The sequence below is a fragment of the Pristiophorus japonicus genome, chromosome 16 (genome assembly GCF_044704955.1).
Source record: "Pristiophorus japonicus isolate sPriJap1 chromosome 16, sPriJap1.hap1, whole genome shotgun sequence".
Lineage (NCBI taxonomy): Eukaryota > Metazoa > Chordata > Chondrichthyes > Pristiophoridae > Pristiophorus > Pristiophorus japonicus.
In genome coordinates this window covers 90,788,726-90,806,921 of record NC_091992.1, presented here as the reverse complement: position 1 = coordinate 90,806,921, position 18,196 = coordinate 90,788,726, and the positions used below count along the sequence as shown (strand labels likewise).

The following is an 18,196-nucleotide window of genomic DNA, read 5'->3' as shown; positions in this document are numbered from 1 at the left end:
AAGGAACGCCCGATTTCGCCGCATCCTATCCCTGGCCGAGTGGACTCCTGCACCGGCCGGCTGACCCGCTGAGTTCCTGGGCGAGGTAAGAACTTTGCTTTAATTTTTTATTTAGTGGCTGTGCTTGAAACTTTTGATTGGGGGGGGGGGAGGAGGAGAGTTTTTTTGGGGGGGTGGGGAGGAGGAGAGTTTTGGTGGGGGGTGGGGTGAGATGAAATTTCAAAACCCACGAGCTGTGATTCCTCCGGTGCACGTCTTCCCGGGCAGACTTTAAAGATAAAGTAGGATTTACTTCTTTTTTTATTGTATTTTAATGGTTTGAGCTTTTCCTTAATGTTTGCTGCTTGGTTGCTGAGGTCCTCTCCAGTTCCCTTCCCTCCCCTATCCCTGCCCTAATGTCTGCCGAATGTGCGCTGCTTTTCCTTAAATGCCCGCAAGGTTTTTCAGAGCTGGCCACATATGTTAACCTAAGAGGATTTGGAGTACGTTTTTGCTGTCCAAAATGGCCAAAACTGTCGTAAGTGTCTGGGAACGCCCTCTTTTGAAAAAAAACTGACCTAAAAAAAATCGTACCTAACTGACTTACTCTTGAACAAATTTTGGGGGGGGGGAAATGGCATTTTCTAACTTACGCCAGAAGAAACAACTTGCTCCAAAAAAAGTAATGGCCAATGTTGGGCCCCTTGTGCTGGTTTTCCTGCTAAACTTCTACAGTAAGCCTTGTATTTTGCTTTTCTCTCACCATAGCACAGAATATGCTTTGATGCTCTGGCATAGTTTATTCTGATTACAGGGAGACATCTGTTATCTTCCTTTGAGAAGTAACAACAAATTTTCTTTGGCTGTATCAGGTGACCCCACTCATTGCTGCTTGCAGGCCTCGGGCCTTCGGGACATGGATACAGCCTAGCCAAAGGCACTGGAGAAGGAACAGCAAAGATTTATTAGATGATACCAGAACTGAGTGGTTATACCTATCAAGAAAGATGAAACAGGCTGAGGCACTTTCTTCTAGAAAGGAGAAGGTTGAGGGGTGAGCTGATAAGAGTTCTTGAAGATTATGAAAGGGTTTCCGAGAAGCATTCAAGTTTACAGCACGGAAGGAGGCCATTTCAGCCCATCGTGTCCGCACCAGCCAACAAAGAACTATTCAGCCTAATCCCACTTTCCCGCTCTTGGTCCGTAGCCTTGTAGATTATGGCACTTCAAGTGCATATCCAGGTACTTTTTAAATGTGGTGAGGGTTTCTGCCTCTACCACCCTTTCAGGCAGTGAGTTCCAGACCCCCACCACCCTTTGAGGGGAAAACATTTCCACTCAAATCCACTCTAAACCTCCTAGGGTAGACATAGAAACATAGAAAAGAGGTGCAGGAGTAGGCCATTTGGCCCTTCTAGCCTGCACCGCCATTCAATGAGTTCATGGCTGAACATGCAACTTCAGTACCCCCTTCCGGCTTTCTCGCCATACCCCTTGATCCCCCTAGTAGTAAGGACGACACCTTTTTTAATATATTTAGTGAATTGGCCTCAACAACTTTCTGTGGTAGAGAATTCCACAGGTTCACCACTCTCTGGGTGAAGGAGCTCCTCCTCATCTCGGTACTAAATGGCTTACCCCTTATCCTTAGACTGTGTTCCCTGGTTCTGGACTTCCCCAACATTGGGAACATTCTTCCTGCATCTAACCTGTCTAACCCCGTCAGAATTTTAAACATTTCTATGAGGTCCCCTCTCATTCTTCTGAACTCCAGTGAATACAAGCCCAGTTGATCCAGTCTTTCTTGATATGTCAGTCCCACCATCCCAGGAATCAGTCTGGTGAACCTTCACTGCACTCCCTCAATAGCAAGAATGTCCTTCCTCAGGTTAGGAGACCAAAACTGTACACAATACTCCAGGTGTGGCCTCACCAATGCCCTGTACAACTGTAGCAACACCTCCCTGCCCCTGTACTCAAATCCCCTCGCTATGAAGACCAACATGCCATTTGCTTTCTTAACCGCCTGCTGTACCTGCATGCCAACCTTCAATGACTGATGTACCATGACACCCAGGTCTCTTTGCACCTCCCCTTTTCCTAATCTGTCACCATTCAGATAATAGTCTGTCTCTCTGTTTTTACCACCAAAGTGGATAACCTCACATTTATCCACATTATACTTCATCTGCCATGCATTTGCCCACTCACCTAACCTATCCAAATCACTCTGCAGCCTCATAGCATCCTCCTCGCAGCTCACACTGCCACCCAACTTAGTGTCATCCGCAAATTTGGAGATACTACATTTAATCCCCTCGTCTAAATCATTAATGTACAGTGTAAACAGATGGGGCCCCAGCACAGAACCTTGCGGTACCCCACTAGTCACTGCCTGCCATTCTGAAAAGTCCCCATTTACTCCTACTCTTTGCTTCCTGTCTGACAACCAGTTCTCAATCCATGTCAGCACACTACCCCCAATCCCATGTGCTTTAACTTTGCACATTAATCTCTTGTGTGGGACCTTGTCGAACGTCTTCTGAAAGTCCAAATATACCACATCAACTGGTTCTCCCTTGTCCACTCTACTGGAAACGTCCTCAAAAAATTCCAGAAGATTTGTCAAGCATGATTTCCCTTTCACAAATCCATGCTGACTTGGACCTATCATGTCACCTCTTTCCAAATGCACTGCTATGACATCCTTAATAATTGATTCCATCATTTTACCCACTACCGATGTCAGGCTGACCAGTCTATAATTCCCTGTTATCTCTCTCCCTCCTTTTTTAAAAAGTGGGGTTACATTGGCTACCCTCCACTCGATAGGAACTGATCCAGAGTCAATGGAATGTTGGAAAATGACTGTCAATGCATCCGCTATTTCCAAGGCCACCTCCTTAAGTACTCTGGGATGCAATCCATCAGGCCCTTGGGATTTATCGGCCTTCAATCCCATCAATTTCCCCAACACAATTTCCCGACTAATAAGGATTTCCCTCAGTTCCTCCTCTTTACTAGACCCTCCGACCCCTTTTATATCCGGAAGGTTGTTTGTGTCCTCCTTAGTGAATACCGAACCAAAGTACTTGTTCAATTGGTCCGCCATTTCTTTGTTCCCCGTTATGACTTCCCCTGATTCTGACTGCAGGGGACCTACGTTTGTCTTTACTAACCTTTTTCTCTTTACATATCTATAGAAACTTTTGCAATTCATCTTAATGTTCCCTGCAAGCTTCTTCTCGTACTCCATTTTCCCTGCCCTAATCAAACCCTTTGTCCTCCTCTGCTGAGTTCTAAATTTCTCCCAGTCCCCGGGTTCGCTGCTATTTCTGGCCAATTTGTATGCCACTTCCTTGGCTTTAATACTATCCCTGATTTCCCTTGATAGCCATGGTTGAGCCACCTTCCCTTTTTTATTTTTACGCCAGACAGGAATGTACAATTGTTGTAGTTCATCCATGCGGTCTCTAAATGTCTGCCATTGCCCATCCACAGTCAACCCCTTAAGTATCATTCGCCAATCTATTCTAGCCAATTCACGCCTCATACCTTCAAAGTTAGCCTTCTTTAAGTTCTGGACCATGGTCTCTGAATTAACTGTTTCATTCTCCATCCTAATGCAGAATTCCACCATATTATGGTCACTCTTCCCCAAGGGGACTCGCACAACGAGATTGCTAATTAATCCTCTCTCATTACACAACACCCAGTCTACGATGGCCTCCCCCCTAGTTGGTTCCTCGACATATTGGTCTAAAAAACCATCCCTTATGCACTCCAGGAAATCCTCCTCCACCGTATTGCTTCCATTTTGGTTAGCCCAATCTCTGTGGATATTAAAGTCACCCATTATAACTGCTGCACATTTATTGTATGCACCCCTAATTTCCTGTTTGATGCCCTCCCCAACATCACTACTACTGTTTGGAGGTCTGTACACAAATCCCACTAACGTTTTTTGCCCTTTGGTGTTCTGCAGCTCTACCCATATAGATTCCACATCATCCAAGCTAATGTCCTTCCTAACTATTGCCTTAATCTCCTCCTTAACCAGCAATGCTACCCCACCTCCTTTTCCTTTTATTCTATCCTTCCTGAATGTTGAATACCCCTGGATGTTGAGTTCCCAGCCCTGATCATCCTGGAGCCACGTCTCCGTAATCCCAATCACATCATATTTGTTAACATCTATTTGCACAGTTAATTCATCCACTTTATTGCGGATACTCCTTGCATTAAGACACAAAGCCTTCAGGCTTGTTTTTTTAACATCCTTTGTCCTTTTAGAATTTTGCTGTACAATGGCCCTTTTTGTTCTTTGCCTTGGGTTTCTCTGCCCTCCACTTTTCCTCATCTCCTTTCTGTCTTTTGCTTTTGCCTCCTTTTTGTTTCCCTCTGTCTCCCTGCATTGGTTCCCATCCCCCTGCCATATTAGTTTAACTCCTCCCCAACAGCACGAGCAAACATTCCCCCGAGGACATTGGTTCCGGTCCTGCCCAGGTGCAGACCATCCAGTTTGTACTGATCCCACCTCCCCCAGAACCAGTTCCAATGCCCCAGGAATTTGAATCCCTCCCTGCTGCACCACTGCTCAAGCCACATATTCATCTGCGCTATCCTGCGATTCCTACTCTGACTAGCACGTGGCACTGGTAGCAATCCCGAGATTACTACTTTTGAGGTCCTACTTTTTAATTTAGCTCATAGCTCCTTAAATTCGTTTCGTAGGACCTCATCTCTTTTTTTAACCTATGTCGTTGGTACCAATGTGCACCACGACAACTGGCTGATCTCCCTCCCTTTTTAGAATGTCCTGCACCCGCTCCGAGATATCCTTGACCCTTGCACCAGGGAGGCAACATACCATCCTGGAGTCTCGGTTGTGGCCGCAGAAACGCCTATCTATTCCCCTTACAATTGAATCCCCTATCACTATCGCTCTCCCACTCTTTTTCCTGCCCTCCTGTGCAACAGAGCCAGCCACGATGCCATGAACTTGGCTGCTGCTGCCCTCCCCTGATGAGTCATCCCCCTCAACAGTACCCAAAGCAGTGTATCTGTTTTGCAGGGGGATGACCACAGGGGACCCCTGCACTACCTTCCTTGCACTGCTCTTCCTGACATAGAGAATATTCTTCCACTTGCGGGTTGGACCAGAATTAGGGGCCATAAATATTCACTAATAAATCCGATAGGAAATTCAAGAGAAACTTCTTTACCCAGCGAGAGGTTAGAATATGGAACTCACTACCACATGGAGTAGTTGAGGCGACTAGCATAGACATATTTAAGGGGAAGCTAGATAAACGCATGAGGGAGAAAGGAATAGAAGGAATAGATGAAGATATGTGGGAGGAGGCTCATGTGGAGCATAAGCACAGTCATGGACCTGTTGGGCTGAATGGCCTGTACTGTAAATCTATGTAATACTGCAATATAAATTTAGAGACAGTCCTGCAGGGTAGATACAAGGAGAGAAAAAAACGGCATCAGAAGTCAGAACTGAAGTCAGGAGGGACAGTTACTATTTAAAAATCGCAATGTTGGAGGAGCGGAACAACCACAGATAGGAATGGGAAAATGAAGTTGTCAATGCCTCACGACACGAGGGTGAGAATTCTGGTGGATTGAAACTGCGTAATGTTGACGTGCAGACTTTCATTCTTTGTTTTTTAAACAGTCTCAGACCTTTTGGGTTTCGGAGCAATATTTCACATTGGAAGGGGTCAGAGAGGAAAAGTTGTCTCGTACTTGCCTATCGCTGGCAAACACACTTGGACTTAAGAAAGCAAAGAGACTGTGGAGACACTGACATGATGGGCATTTTCAAAAGCCACTTCTGATACTCATGCTGAACAATATGCCGCTTACAGAACAACGTTATAAGAACATAAGAAATAGGAGCAGGAGTAGGCCCTACAGCTTGTTTTTTTTTAATACTTGCTTCCGGATTTATTTTAAGCACACCAACCACAAATTTTCGAAGAGCTCTTTCACTGGAGTCCCAGATGATACCCGCTGCCTTTTTGCTTTCGATCGAACGACAAGCCCAAATTTAAACGGAAAGTAGCTCGCAGTCTGAGACCCATTACACTTAGTGAAAGGTTGGAAATCCCTTCCGGAGTTATTCATTTCTACGCTTTTTGTCACAGACTTTTATCTTCTCCACACAAGGGAAAGAGGCTTAAAAAAACCCAAAGATACAAAGTATAGAGTCGCAAAATCTCTTGACAAACCAGCGGAGGTTTCTCAGAACCGTGTGCGATTACGGCCATTTCATTACTGCTCACTTCGTTTCATTGGTTCATGTTGCAAACATCTGTAACATTCATCAGATATATTAAACCTCAATGAATTTCAGATTCACAAGCCACGCTCTCACCTGGTCCTGAAACATTGCACCTCCAAAGGCCCAGATAGCAGCGAAAATGAAGTAGAGTTCGTAGAGCTCCTTGTGGCAGTCTGGAGGGGTATTTTCCTTCGTCAACAAACACTCCAGTAAGTAGCAAAGCATCTGGACCATGCTCTGTTCTGGGACTGGGATGATCTTCTTAAACCTGTGGAAATCAGTTGAATAATAATAAGAAAAATCCTTTCCCATGCGACGGATAAGCAAAAAAAAACAGGTGTTTCTTTTCTTGAAAGGGAAAAATGCTTAAGAGTTGTGATCCTGAAGGCCATTGAGGTCAGTCCAGTGTTACCACAAAGAAACTGAACCAATTTGGTGCTCAATTTCTCTCAACACGACAGTGGTATTGGGTCCTTGTACCACTTCAAAAATTCAATTCAGTTGCTTGTGCTCGAGGTAGTTCATGAACAGCGATCTTGTTCTCTGCCCATTCTGCAGCACATTAATGTAAAATTTGTGCGACTGTTACAGAATGGGGAGAGAATTCAAAACACTTTAGCATATTAAACAGCGTTCGCTCTGCAACAACAGCAGACCAATAAGTCTCACATCCACTTTGGATTGTCATGCTGTACAATTTAAAGTTTCAGCTTTCCTCATCCTCCCGTTCTGCTTTCCAGCGCACTTTGGGAACACTGTGAATCCTCCGACACTCCCTACCCAAACTCTGACTGTTTATCTTACTCACCTCGTCCTAAGAGTGTCCAGGCACACAGGCAGGTATTTCTCAAACAAGATGGTCAGGTTTGCTTTCTCAGACTGGACCTCGCGCTTGTCAATCCAGCTGCTAACCGGGGGGTTCCAGCCCAGGTCAGAAGGGTTAATGTACAAGATCCCTAAACAAACATACAAGAGCTGAGTTATTCCTTATTTCCCAATGTTTATACCGAGGAATACTGCATTGATATTGGAAAGGTAGGCTAGAAGATGTACAAAGCTAGCTCATGCAACACATGGTACCAGGTTGTGTGGAGTGCTAGACCAGTTTTAAATGGTCCACTTTTATACTGTACCTTGCCACCTGCCCCCTTTTCTGAACATTGTTGCTATGGTGACACAGAATTTGAGAGAAACTGGGAAAGGAGCGAGAAGAGAAATATGAGAAGCTAAACTTTTTCTCTCTACCAGTTCTCTTTGCATCCATGAACAACATTAGATGCTATTTGCCTGGTAATCTCACGGGCTCTGCACCATTATTGTGGTGTTTTGATCATCTTTCTGAGTCCTCTGGGCAGTCGGGAGGTGGGGAGTTCCTGAGGCGAGCGACCTATAAAGGCCCAACAGTTCGAGAAGAGCGGTGGCAGTCGGGAGGCGGGAGTTTGTGAGGCGAGCTGGTGCAGCTGGGAGAGAAGGCAAAAAAGTAGAAAGAAATCGAAAGGTGACGTCACAGCCAAGGGGGTAAGTGATTGGCTGGTGATGGGTGAGTAGTTCTTCTTTTCTTTATCAGTAAGTTAGCATTATTGTTGCCAAATTAAGATAATCTAAGGGTTAAGTCATGGCAGGAGAGCTCGAACACGTGTTATGCTCCTCCTGTGCTATGTGGGAAGTCAGGGACGCTTCCGGCACTGGAGCTGCGGGTGGATTTACTCTGGAGCATTTACGATGCTGAGGAGGACGTGAACAGCACATTTCGTGAGCAGGTAAAAGGTACACAGCCAGATAAGGAATGGGTGACCATCAGGAAGAGCAGTGCACGGAAGGTAGTGCAGGGGCCCCCTGCGGTCATCCCCCTGCAAAACAGATACACCGCTTTGGGTGCTGTTAAGGGGGATAACTCATCAGGGGAGAGCAGCAGCAGCCAAGTTCATGGCACCGTGAGTGGCTCTGCTGCACAGGAGGGCAGGAAAAAGAGTGGGAGAGCTATAGTGATAGGGGATTCGATTGTAAGGGGAATAGATAGGCATTTTTGCGGCCGCAACCGAGACTCCAGGATGGTATGTTGCCTCCCTGGTGCAAGGGTCAAGGATGTTTCGGAGCGGGTGCAGGACATTTTGAAAAGGAAGGGTGAACAGCCAGTTGTCGTGGTGTATATAGGTACCAACGATATAGGTAAAAAACGGGATGAGGTCCTGCGAGATGAATTTAGGAAGCTAGGGGCTAAATTAAAAAGTAGGACCTCAAAAGTAGTCATCTCAGGATTGCTATCAGTGCCACGTGGTAGTCAGAGTAGGAATCGCAGGATAGCTCAGATGAAAACGTGGCTTGAGGAGTGGTGCAGAAGGGAGGGATTCAAATTCCTGGGACATTAGAACCGGTTCTAGGGGAGGTGGGACCAGTACAAACCGGACGGTCTGCACATGGGCAGGACCAGAACCAATGTCCTAAGGGGAGTGTTTGCTATTGCTGTTGGGGAGGAATTAAACTAATATGGCAGGGGGATGGGAACCTATGCAGGGAGACAGAGGGAAGAATGGGGGCAGAAGCAAAAGATAGAAAGAAGAAAAGTAAAAGTGGAGGGTAGAGAAACCTAAGGCAAAAAGCAAAAAGGGCCACATTACAGCAAAATTCTAACTGGGCAAAGTGTGTTCGAAAGACAAGTCTGAAAGCTCTGTGCCTCATTGAGAGGAGTATTCGGAATAAGGTGGACAAATTAACTGTGCAGATAGCAGTTAACAGCTATGATGTAATTGGCATCACGGAGACATGGCTCCAGGGTGACCAAGGCTGGGAACTCAACATCCAGGGGTATTCAACATTTAGGAAGGATAGACAGAAAGGAAAAGGAGGCGGGGTGGCATTGCTGGTTAAAGAGGAAATTAATGCAATAGTAAGGACGGACATTAGCTTGGGTAATGTGGAATCGGTATGGTTGGAGCTACGGAATACCAACGGCAGAAAACGCTAGTGGGAGTTGTGTACAGACCACCAAACAGTAGTAGTGAGGTTGGGGACAGCATCAAACAAGAAATAAGGGATGCGTGCAATAAAGGTACAGCAGTTATCATGGGTGACTTCAATCTACACATTGATTGATCTAACCAAACTGGTAGCAATGCGGTGGAGGAGGATTTCCTGGAGTGTATTAGGGATGGTTTTCCAGACCAATATGTCGAGGAACCAACTAGAGAGCTGGCTATCCTAGACTGGGTGATGTGTAATAAGAAAGGACTAATTAGCAATCTTGTTGTGCGAGGCCCCTTGGGGAAGAGTGACCATAATATAGTAGAATTCTTTATTAAGATGGAGAGTGACACAGTTAATTCAGAAACTAGGGTCCTGAACTTAAGGAAAGGTAACTTCGATTTGAGGCGTGAATTGGCTAGATTGGACTGGCATGAGATACTTAAAGGGTTGACGGTGGATAGGCAATGGCAAACATTTAAAGATCACATGGATGAACTTAAGCAATTGTACATCCCTGTCTGGAATAAAAATAAAACGGGGAAGTTGGCTCATCCGTGGCTAACAAGGGAAATTAAGGATAGTGTTAAATCCAAGGAAGAAGCATATAAATTGGCCAGAAAAAGCAACAAACCTGAGGACTGGGAGAAATTTAGAATTCAGCAGAGGAGGACAAAAGGTTTAATTAAGAGGGGGAAAATAGAGTACGAGAGGAAGCTTGCCAGGGACATAAAAACAGACTGCAAAAGCTTCTATAGATATGTGAAGAGAAAAAGATTAGTGAAGACAAATGTAGGTCCCTTGCAGTCAGATTCAGGTGAATTTATAATGGGGAACAAAGAAATGGCAGACCAGTTGAATAAATACTTTGGTTCTGTCTTCACGAAGGAAGACACAAATAACCTCCCAGAAATACAAGGGGACCGAGGGTCTAGTGAGAAGGAGGAACTGAAGGATATCCTTATTAGGCGGGAAATTGTGTTAGGGAAATTGATGGGATTGATGGCCGAAAAGTCCCCGGGGCCTGATAGTCTGCATCCCAGAGTACTTAAGGAAGTGGCCCGAGAAATAGTGGATGCATTGGTGATCATTTTCCAACAGTCTATCGACTCTGGATCAGTTCCTATGGACTGGAGGATAGCTAATGTACCACCACTTTTTAAAAAGGGAGGGAGAGAGAAAACGGTTAATTATAGATCGGTTAACCTGACATCAGTAGTGGGGAAAATGTTGAAATCAATTATTAAGGATGAAATAACAGCACATTTGGAAAGCAGTGACAGGATTGGTCCAAGTCAGCATGGATTTATGAAAGGGAAATCATGCTTGACAAATCTTCTGGAATTTTTTGAGGATGTAACTAGTAGAGTGGACAAGGGAGAACCAGTGGATGTGGTGTATTTGGACTTTCAAAAGGCTTTTGACAAGGTCCCACACAAGAGATTGGTGTTCAAAATCAAAGCACATGGTATTGGGGGTAATGTGCTGACATGGATAGAGAACTGGTTGGCCGACAGGAAGCAGAGTGTTGGGATAAATGAGTCCTTTTCAGAATGGCAGGCAGTGACTAGAGAAGAGCCGCAGGGGTCAGTGCTGGGACCCCAGCTCTTTTCTATTTCCATTAATGATTTAGATGAAGGAATTGAGTGTAATATCTCCAAGTTTGCAGATGACACTAAACTGGGTGGCGGTGTGAGCTGTGAGGAGGACGCTAAGAGGCTGCAAGGTGATTTGGACAGGTTAGGTGAGTGGGCAAATGCTTGGCAGATGCAGTATAATGTGGATAAATGTGAGGTTATCTACTTTGGAGGCAAAAACACAAAGGCAGAATATTATCTGAATGGCGGCAGATTAGGAAAAGGGGAGGTGCAACGAGACCTGGGTGTCATGGTACATCAGTCTTTGAAAGTTGGCATGCAGGTACAGCAGGCGGTGAAGAAGGCAAATGATATGTTGGCCTTCATAGCCAGGGGATTTGATTCTAGGAGCAGGGAGGTCTTACTGCAATTGTACAGGGCCTTGGTGAAGCCTCACCTGGAATATTGTGTTCAATTTTGGTCTCCTAATCTGAGGAAGAACGTTCTTGCTATTGAGGGAGTGCAGCGAAGGTTCACCAGACTGATTCCTGGGATGGCTGGTCTGACATATGAGGAGAGACTGGATCAACTGGGCCTTTATACACTGTAGTTTAGAAGGATGAGAGGGGATCGCATAGAAACATATAAGATTCTGACGGGACTGGACAGGTTAGATGCGGGAAGAATGTTTCCGATGTTGGGGAAGTCCAGAATCAGGGGACACAGTCTTAGGATAAGGGGTAGGCCATTTAGGACTGAGATGAGGAGAAACTTCTTCACTCAGAGAGTTGTTAACCTGTGGAATTCCCTGCAGCAGAGAGTTGTTGATGCCAGTTCATTGGATATATTCAAGAGGGAGTTAGATTTGGCCCTTATGGCTAAAGGGATCAAGGGGTATGGAGAGAAAGCAGGAAAGGAGTACTGAGGGAATGATCAGCCATGATCTTATTGAATGGTGATGCAGGCTCGAAGGGCTGAATGGCCTACTCCTGCACCTATTTTCTATGTTTCTATGTACCTACACTTGTCTCGTGCAATGGATTTAATGGGTGCCCTCTAGTGGGTTAGTTTGGTCACTGCACCATCAATTGAAGGTACAGCGAGAGCTCTTGCAGGAGGGTGACAGCTGTGAAGAGTGAAGTCATCAAGATCCAGGTCGGTGATTGGAGCATGGGCAGATACAGCAGGTGCGGCGAGAGTGGAGCGAAGGAGCGGCGACAGACTGTAGAGGGACGTGATCGGCACCCAGGGGAGGCGTGAGTTTGGGGCCAGGGGCCCAGGGGCAGCATGGACCAGCCCACACTGCGATGTGTATGTGCACTAGGTCCGTGCTGCAGAGCTGGTCTCCAGTTGTCTTAGATAATCCTTGCCACTGGACCAAGACCTAGCTCTGTCAAGCCCATGTGGTGGCTGGTGTGCAACGGCCACCACACGTTAAAAAAATCCATGCACAGACATCTTCTACCCTTCAGGATGTCGTTCGGGTCCTTCATTGAAACACCTATGAATTCGTCCTTTTTTTGGCATGGAAGCGAGTCCTCCTCGTTTCGAGGGATCGCCTATGATGATGACTACCTCTTCTTAAACACAAATCTTCAACACAAATTCCCATTGAATTCCTTCTTCCTATTAAAGACTGGATGTGGCTCCCCAAATTATTTTAAAACTAAACTGCTCAGCTGTCACTTCACGATCTCATTGATCGATGGGCGAGCTTTTATACCAAACATTATGTGGTGAATATTGAACGTTTCTGTGGAGAGAGAAACAGAGTTAATGAACTGAAAATTCCGGCCTCACCGGGTGCGTACGGGGTGCGCACAGATCGCAAAATCCGGTTTTTGGGACGCGATGCGCATGCGCCGAAAACCGGCTTTTCCAATCTGTTAAGATTTCTTTTGCCAGATCCTCCACATCCCTGGGAAAAGGACAGCCGCGCGGGAGAGAGTGGGCTATTTGCCCAACTCATGCCCAGCGAATGTCCTTCAAACTTTTACGCCTGATAAAAGCAGGCGCATTGCTTACTTTTACCAGTGTAAGAGTTTTAAAACATATAAAAGTTCAATTTAAACATTCATTTTTATATTAAAAACCCTGTCCATTCGGTTAGGTTTATTTGTAACACTATTAAAATACTTTCAAAAATATTTTTTTTTCTAAAACGTTTAATTACATTTAATTTCAATTAATTTTAACTATGTGAGGTATTTATTTATTCATTATGCTGTGTGTCACTGTTTTAGAGGGTTTGCTCATTGATAGTAATGAGAGTCCGTACAAACAGAGTTCCCATTTTTAGAGAATGCTCCATAGTGATTGGTGGTCCAAGCCCACGTGACTCCAGGTTGTACCTGAAAGACATCTCCCCATGCGCTGTACAGTGAACTAGGCCTCCGACCGGGATCCTACATTCCTCTGGGACCACCAGGTACTTTCGTAGATTTTTCCGTGTCGGAGGCGTTCGTACGAAGGAAGCCTCCGACTGCAATTTTCCCTCCAATATTTCAGGTCGATGACCTTTCAAAAGGTCACAGACCTGAACCGTTAACTCTGTTTCTCTCTCCACAGAAGCTGCCTGACCTGCTGAGTGCTTCCAGCATCTTCTGTTTTTATTTCAGATTTCCAGCATCTGTGGTATTTGGCTTTTGTTGAAAGGTCCTGTGGCTGTCTCAGAACTGCTTTGTGCCAAAGAAGGGGTATTACACAATATGGAGAAAAGGCAGGGAACTGGGATTAAAAAAGATAGTACTAGCATAGCTAACAAAAATGGCAGAGCAGATTCCAAGATCACAACTTCCTGAGAAAGTCTCCCATCATGAGGTTCATGTGGTGCCCCCTCGGTAACCAACTGCAACTTTCTTCCAAGCATCTACTGCTGTTCACATTTTGTACTGAGCGCTACGACTGAACATTATCAATTGGAAACACATGAAGGTAAAAACTACCGAAAAGTTTCATTTGCAATATTTTGAAAATAAATCAAGAACCGAATTTTTGTGACTGCTTTCAAACATTTCATGTTGACATCATTCACTTGTGCTCAAAGAATGAATCATAGAGTGAAGCCCCCCGGTTTTTGGGGGGTTTTGGGGATCAGATTTCGAAGCACTGAAATTCAGGACCTCCAAAAGCAAAACTTGGGTCCAAAGAACACAACTTGAAGTGGCGATGGTGTTTATAGAAAATATTTATTTATATATTTATATAAAAATGACATGAGGGAAAACATTTTTCTGCAACGAGTGGTTAGGATTTGGAAGGCACTACCTGATGGGGCAGTGGATACAGATTCAATAGTAGCTTCAAAAGGGAATTGGATAAATACCTGAAGGAGAACAAATCGCAGGGATATGGAGAAAGAGCCGGCACAGATTCGATGGGCTGAATGGCCTCCTTCTGTGCTGTACTATGCTATGATTCTATTTACCCATGCAGCTTGGACTTGGTGAAGCTGCTCCATACCTCCCCAGCATCGAAGCACTGACCACACTCGATCAGTTCCGTTGGGCAGGCCACATTGTCCGTATGCCGGACACAAGACTTCCAAAGCAAGCGCTCTACTCGGAACTCCGACACGGCAAGCGAGCCCCAAGTGGGCAGAGGAACCGTTTCAAGGACACCCTCAAAGCCTCCTTGATAAAGTGCAACATCCCCACTGGCACCTGGGAATCCCTGGCCAAAGACCGCCCTAAGTGGAGGAAGAGCATCCGGGAGGGCGCTGTGCACCTCGAGTCTCGTCGCCGAGAGCATGCAGAAAACAAGCGCAGGCAGCAAAAGGAACGTGTAGCATACCAAGACTCTCCACCCACCCTTTCCTCCAACGACTGTCTGTCCCACCTGTGGCAGAGACTGTAGTTCCCATATTGGATTGTACAGTCACCTGAGAACTCACTTTTGGCGTGGAAGCAAGTCTTCCTCAATTCCGAGGGACTGCCTATGATGATGAAAGGAGCACAAGTAAGAACTGCCACCAGTTGATTTGGGATCCTTGGATTTAAAATGTGCGCTTTCAACTTTTTCTCATTGATTGAACTAAAGGGGAATGCGACCGGCCGATTGATACCACGTCCATATATCCCCATCCAAGAACTTTTTTAATGGCTGTTTTTCCAGTTAGTTGTTGGAAAAATCTGAAATCCGAGTGCCAGTTATATTGCATCCAAACAGGAAGAAACCACCAACCAACAACTGATCTCATCCACAGACCCCATGAGAAGAACATGCACTGATGAACACAGTCTTAAGTTTTCACCAGATAGGATTTCAGACCACAATGCAAGCTTCCAGTTCCATACAGACCTGCTCTAGAGACAGTGGCTGGGGTTGCGGTTCGAAGGTGACTAATTTCAAACAGAAGCCTCATGGTGGGGTTGAGAGGGATCCGCTCATTGCTGGCCAGAGTCAAAACCTACAACAGAAAGACAGCAAAGTCAGCAGTAGAACTGCCATTTTGTTTCCCGGTATTCAATCTCCACAGGCTGATAAAATGGAAGACATCTCGGAGAGCTGATAAGAAAAACGGATGAGAGTCGAAGGGAGTAGGGATAGAGAAAGGCCAGGAGATGAGAAAAGGCATGCCCAAAGAGAAGGGTTGATGGAGACTTTGGAAAAGCAGGGAGAGGTGTTCAGAGTTGGCGCTCCCGAGGACAAGGGCAGGGACTGATGGTGGATGGAGGAAGCAGAGTGAGGATTGTGTTGGTGACAAATGAGCAGGAACATGCATCTGGAGGAGTTCATCGATATAGGGTGGAGTAAGCCATGAAGGGATTTGAATTAAAAACAAAAAATGCTGGGAATCTCAGCGGGTCAGGCAGCATCTGTGGAGAGAGAAACAGAGTTAACGTTTCAGGTTGATGACCCTTCGTCAGAACTGGCAATAGTTCAAAATGTAACAGATTCTTAAGGAAGTGCTGGGGCCCTGAAAGGGGGAGGGGAGGAAAGAACAAAAGGGAAGGTCTGTGATAGGGTGGAAGGCAGGAGAGATTTGAGAGGCAAAGAGGATGATGGGCAGAATTGAGATGGTGATGGCACAAGTTAGGAAACAAAAGATGAGTCTAGATAGGGTGTGAATGGTGGAATCATTACCTGCTGCCGTGGCAAACACAGAGAAACAAAATAAACATTTTTAAAAGCGGGGGGGAGTTTTTGTAAAAAAAAAGTGAGGAAGGGGAACAAAATGCAGACAGTGGTTATGATCTGAAATTGTTGAACTCAATGTTGAGTCCAGAAGGCTGTAAACAAAAGATGACGTGCTTTTCCTTGATCTTACATTGAGCTTCATTGGAACAGTATAGGAGGCCGAGGACGGAGAGGTCAGAGTGGGAGTGGAGCAGAGAATTAAAATGTAAGGATGAGGATTCCTGGTGTCGGGTCAGCCAGTGCTTCTTGATAAGGACAGGTTTGGGGAGAATGCAGGATGTCATATTCTGAGTGAGCTGTTGTTTGTAGACAGTGGAGGTGGGGAGGTGCTAAAGAGGGCTGTGGTGAAATTCAGCCCTGAGGTGTTGAAATCCCGATCGCCACTGTTGCCGGCATTTGGAGAGGAGTCGGGGCAGGGACAGGAAGTGTTTTGGAGGTGGAATAAAGCAACCATGGTAACCAATCAGATGTAGGGAAGGAAACAGAGCCCAGGATCAAGCTAAACATTGCACTCCTCTGGTCTTAGTCTGAAGTGACAGCCCGAGGAGTTAATGGAGTCAAGGCTGAAGGCATCTCGGTGTTGGTGGGAGTCAAACATAGAAACATAGAAAATAGGTGCAGGAGTAGGCCATTCGGCCCTTCTAGCCTGCACCGCCATTCAATGAGTTCATGGCTGAACATTCAACTTCAGTACCCCATTCCTGCTTTCTCGCCATACCCCTTGATCCCCCTAGTAGTAAGGACCTCATCTAACTCCTTTTTGAATATATTTAGTGAATTGGCCTCAACAACTTTCTGTGGTAGAGAATTCCACAGGTTCACCACTCTCTGGGTGAAGAAGTTCCTCCGCATCTCGGTCCTAAATGGCTTACCCCTTATCCTTAGACTGTGACCTCTGGTTCTGGACTTCCCCAACATTGGGAACATTCTTCCTGCATCTAACCTGTATAAACCCGTCAGAATTTTATATGTTTCTATGAGGTCCCCTCTCATTCTTCTGAACTCCAGTGAATACAAGCCCAGTTGATCCAGTCTTTCTTGATAGGTCAGTCCCGCCATCCCGGGAATCAGTCTGGTGAACCTTCGCTGCACTCCCTCAATAGCAAGAATGTCCTTCCTCAGGTTAGGAGATCAAAACTGTACACAATACTCCAGGTGTGGCCTCACCAATGCCCTGTACAACTGTAGCAACACCTCCCTGCCCCTGTACTCAAATCCCCTTGCTATGAAGGCCAACATGCCATTTGCTTTCTTAACCGCCTGCTGCACCTGCATGCCAACCTTCAATGACTGATGTACCATGACACCCAGGTCTCTTTGCACCTCCCCTTTTCCTAATCTGTCACCATTCAGATAATAGTCTGTCTCTCTGTTTTTACCACCGCGCAGCTTGGATTTTTCTGATATTCTGAGAACTGAAAAAGGAAATAAGAGGGTCAAAGAGAGTGTATGTCACCAAGGTCGAGGTCGGTGATTGGAGCATGGGCAGGTACAGCAGGAGCGGCGAGGTTGGGGCGCAGGAGCGGCACGTGATCGTGGAGCGACGTGGAGAGGCGTGAGTTTGGGGCCCAGAAGAGGCCTCGGCCCAGGGGCAGCACAGGCCAGCCCACACTGTGATGTGTGCGCACTGGGTCCGTGCAGCAGAGCTGGTCTCCAATCGTCTTGGTTAATCCTTGTCACTGGACCAAAACCTAGCTCCGTCAAGCCTGTGTGGTGGCTGGGGTGCAATGGCCACCACACATTAAAAAAAATCTATGCACAGGCATCTTCCACCCTTCAACATGCAGTTCAGGACCTGGAATATTAGGTCCTTCACTGCAACATCTGTGAACTCATCCTTTTTGGCGTGGAAGCAAATCATCCTCGATACAAGGGACCGCCTATGATGATGATGATGAGAATAGATTAGCGGCTAACATAAAAAGGAATCCAAAAGTCTTTTATCAACATGTAAACTGGTAGTCAATGTGCAGCTGATTAGGGACCAAAATGGAGATCTTCTTGCAGAGGCAGAGGGCATGACCGAGGTACTAAATGAGCACTTTGCATCTGTATCCATGAAAGAGGATACTGCCAATGTTTCAGTAAAGGAGGAACTAGTAGAGAAATAGGATGGGATAAAAATAGATAAAGGTACTTAAAAGGTTGGCAGGGCTCAAAGAAGAAAAGTCATTCGGTCTGGACAGGATGCATCCTTGGTTGATGAGGAAAGGAAGGGTGAGGTTAGCAGAGGCTCTGGCCACAA

At 45.9% G+C, this 18,196-nt stretch overlaps 1 protein-coding gene across 1 annotated transcript in view; it reads right to left on the bottom strand.

Moving 5' to 3' along the window:
• The window catches only part of LOC139226208 (dynein axonemal heavy chain 9-like), a 373,005-nt gene that overhangs the window by 127,166 nt on the left and 227,643 nt on the right, over positions 1 to 18,196 (bottom strand). Inside the window, exons 34-36 of the mRNA XM_070856837.1 lie at positions 15,112 to 15,220; positions 7,083 to 7,230; positions 6,368 to 6,542 (exon numbers count right to left, since the gene is read on the bottom strand). Of these exons, the coding sequence (XP_070712938.1) occupies positions 6,368 to 6,542; positions 7,083 to 7,230; positions 15,112 to 15,220 (432 nt within the window). The remainder of the gene's footprint in view (positions 1 to 6,367; positions 6,543 to 7,082; positions 7,231 to 15,111; positions 15,221 to 18,196) is intronic.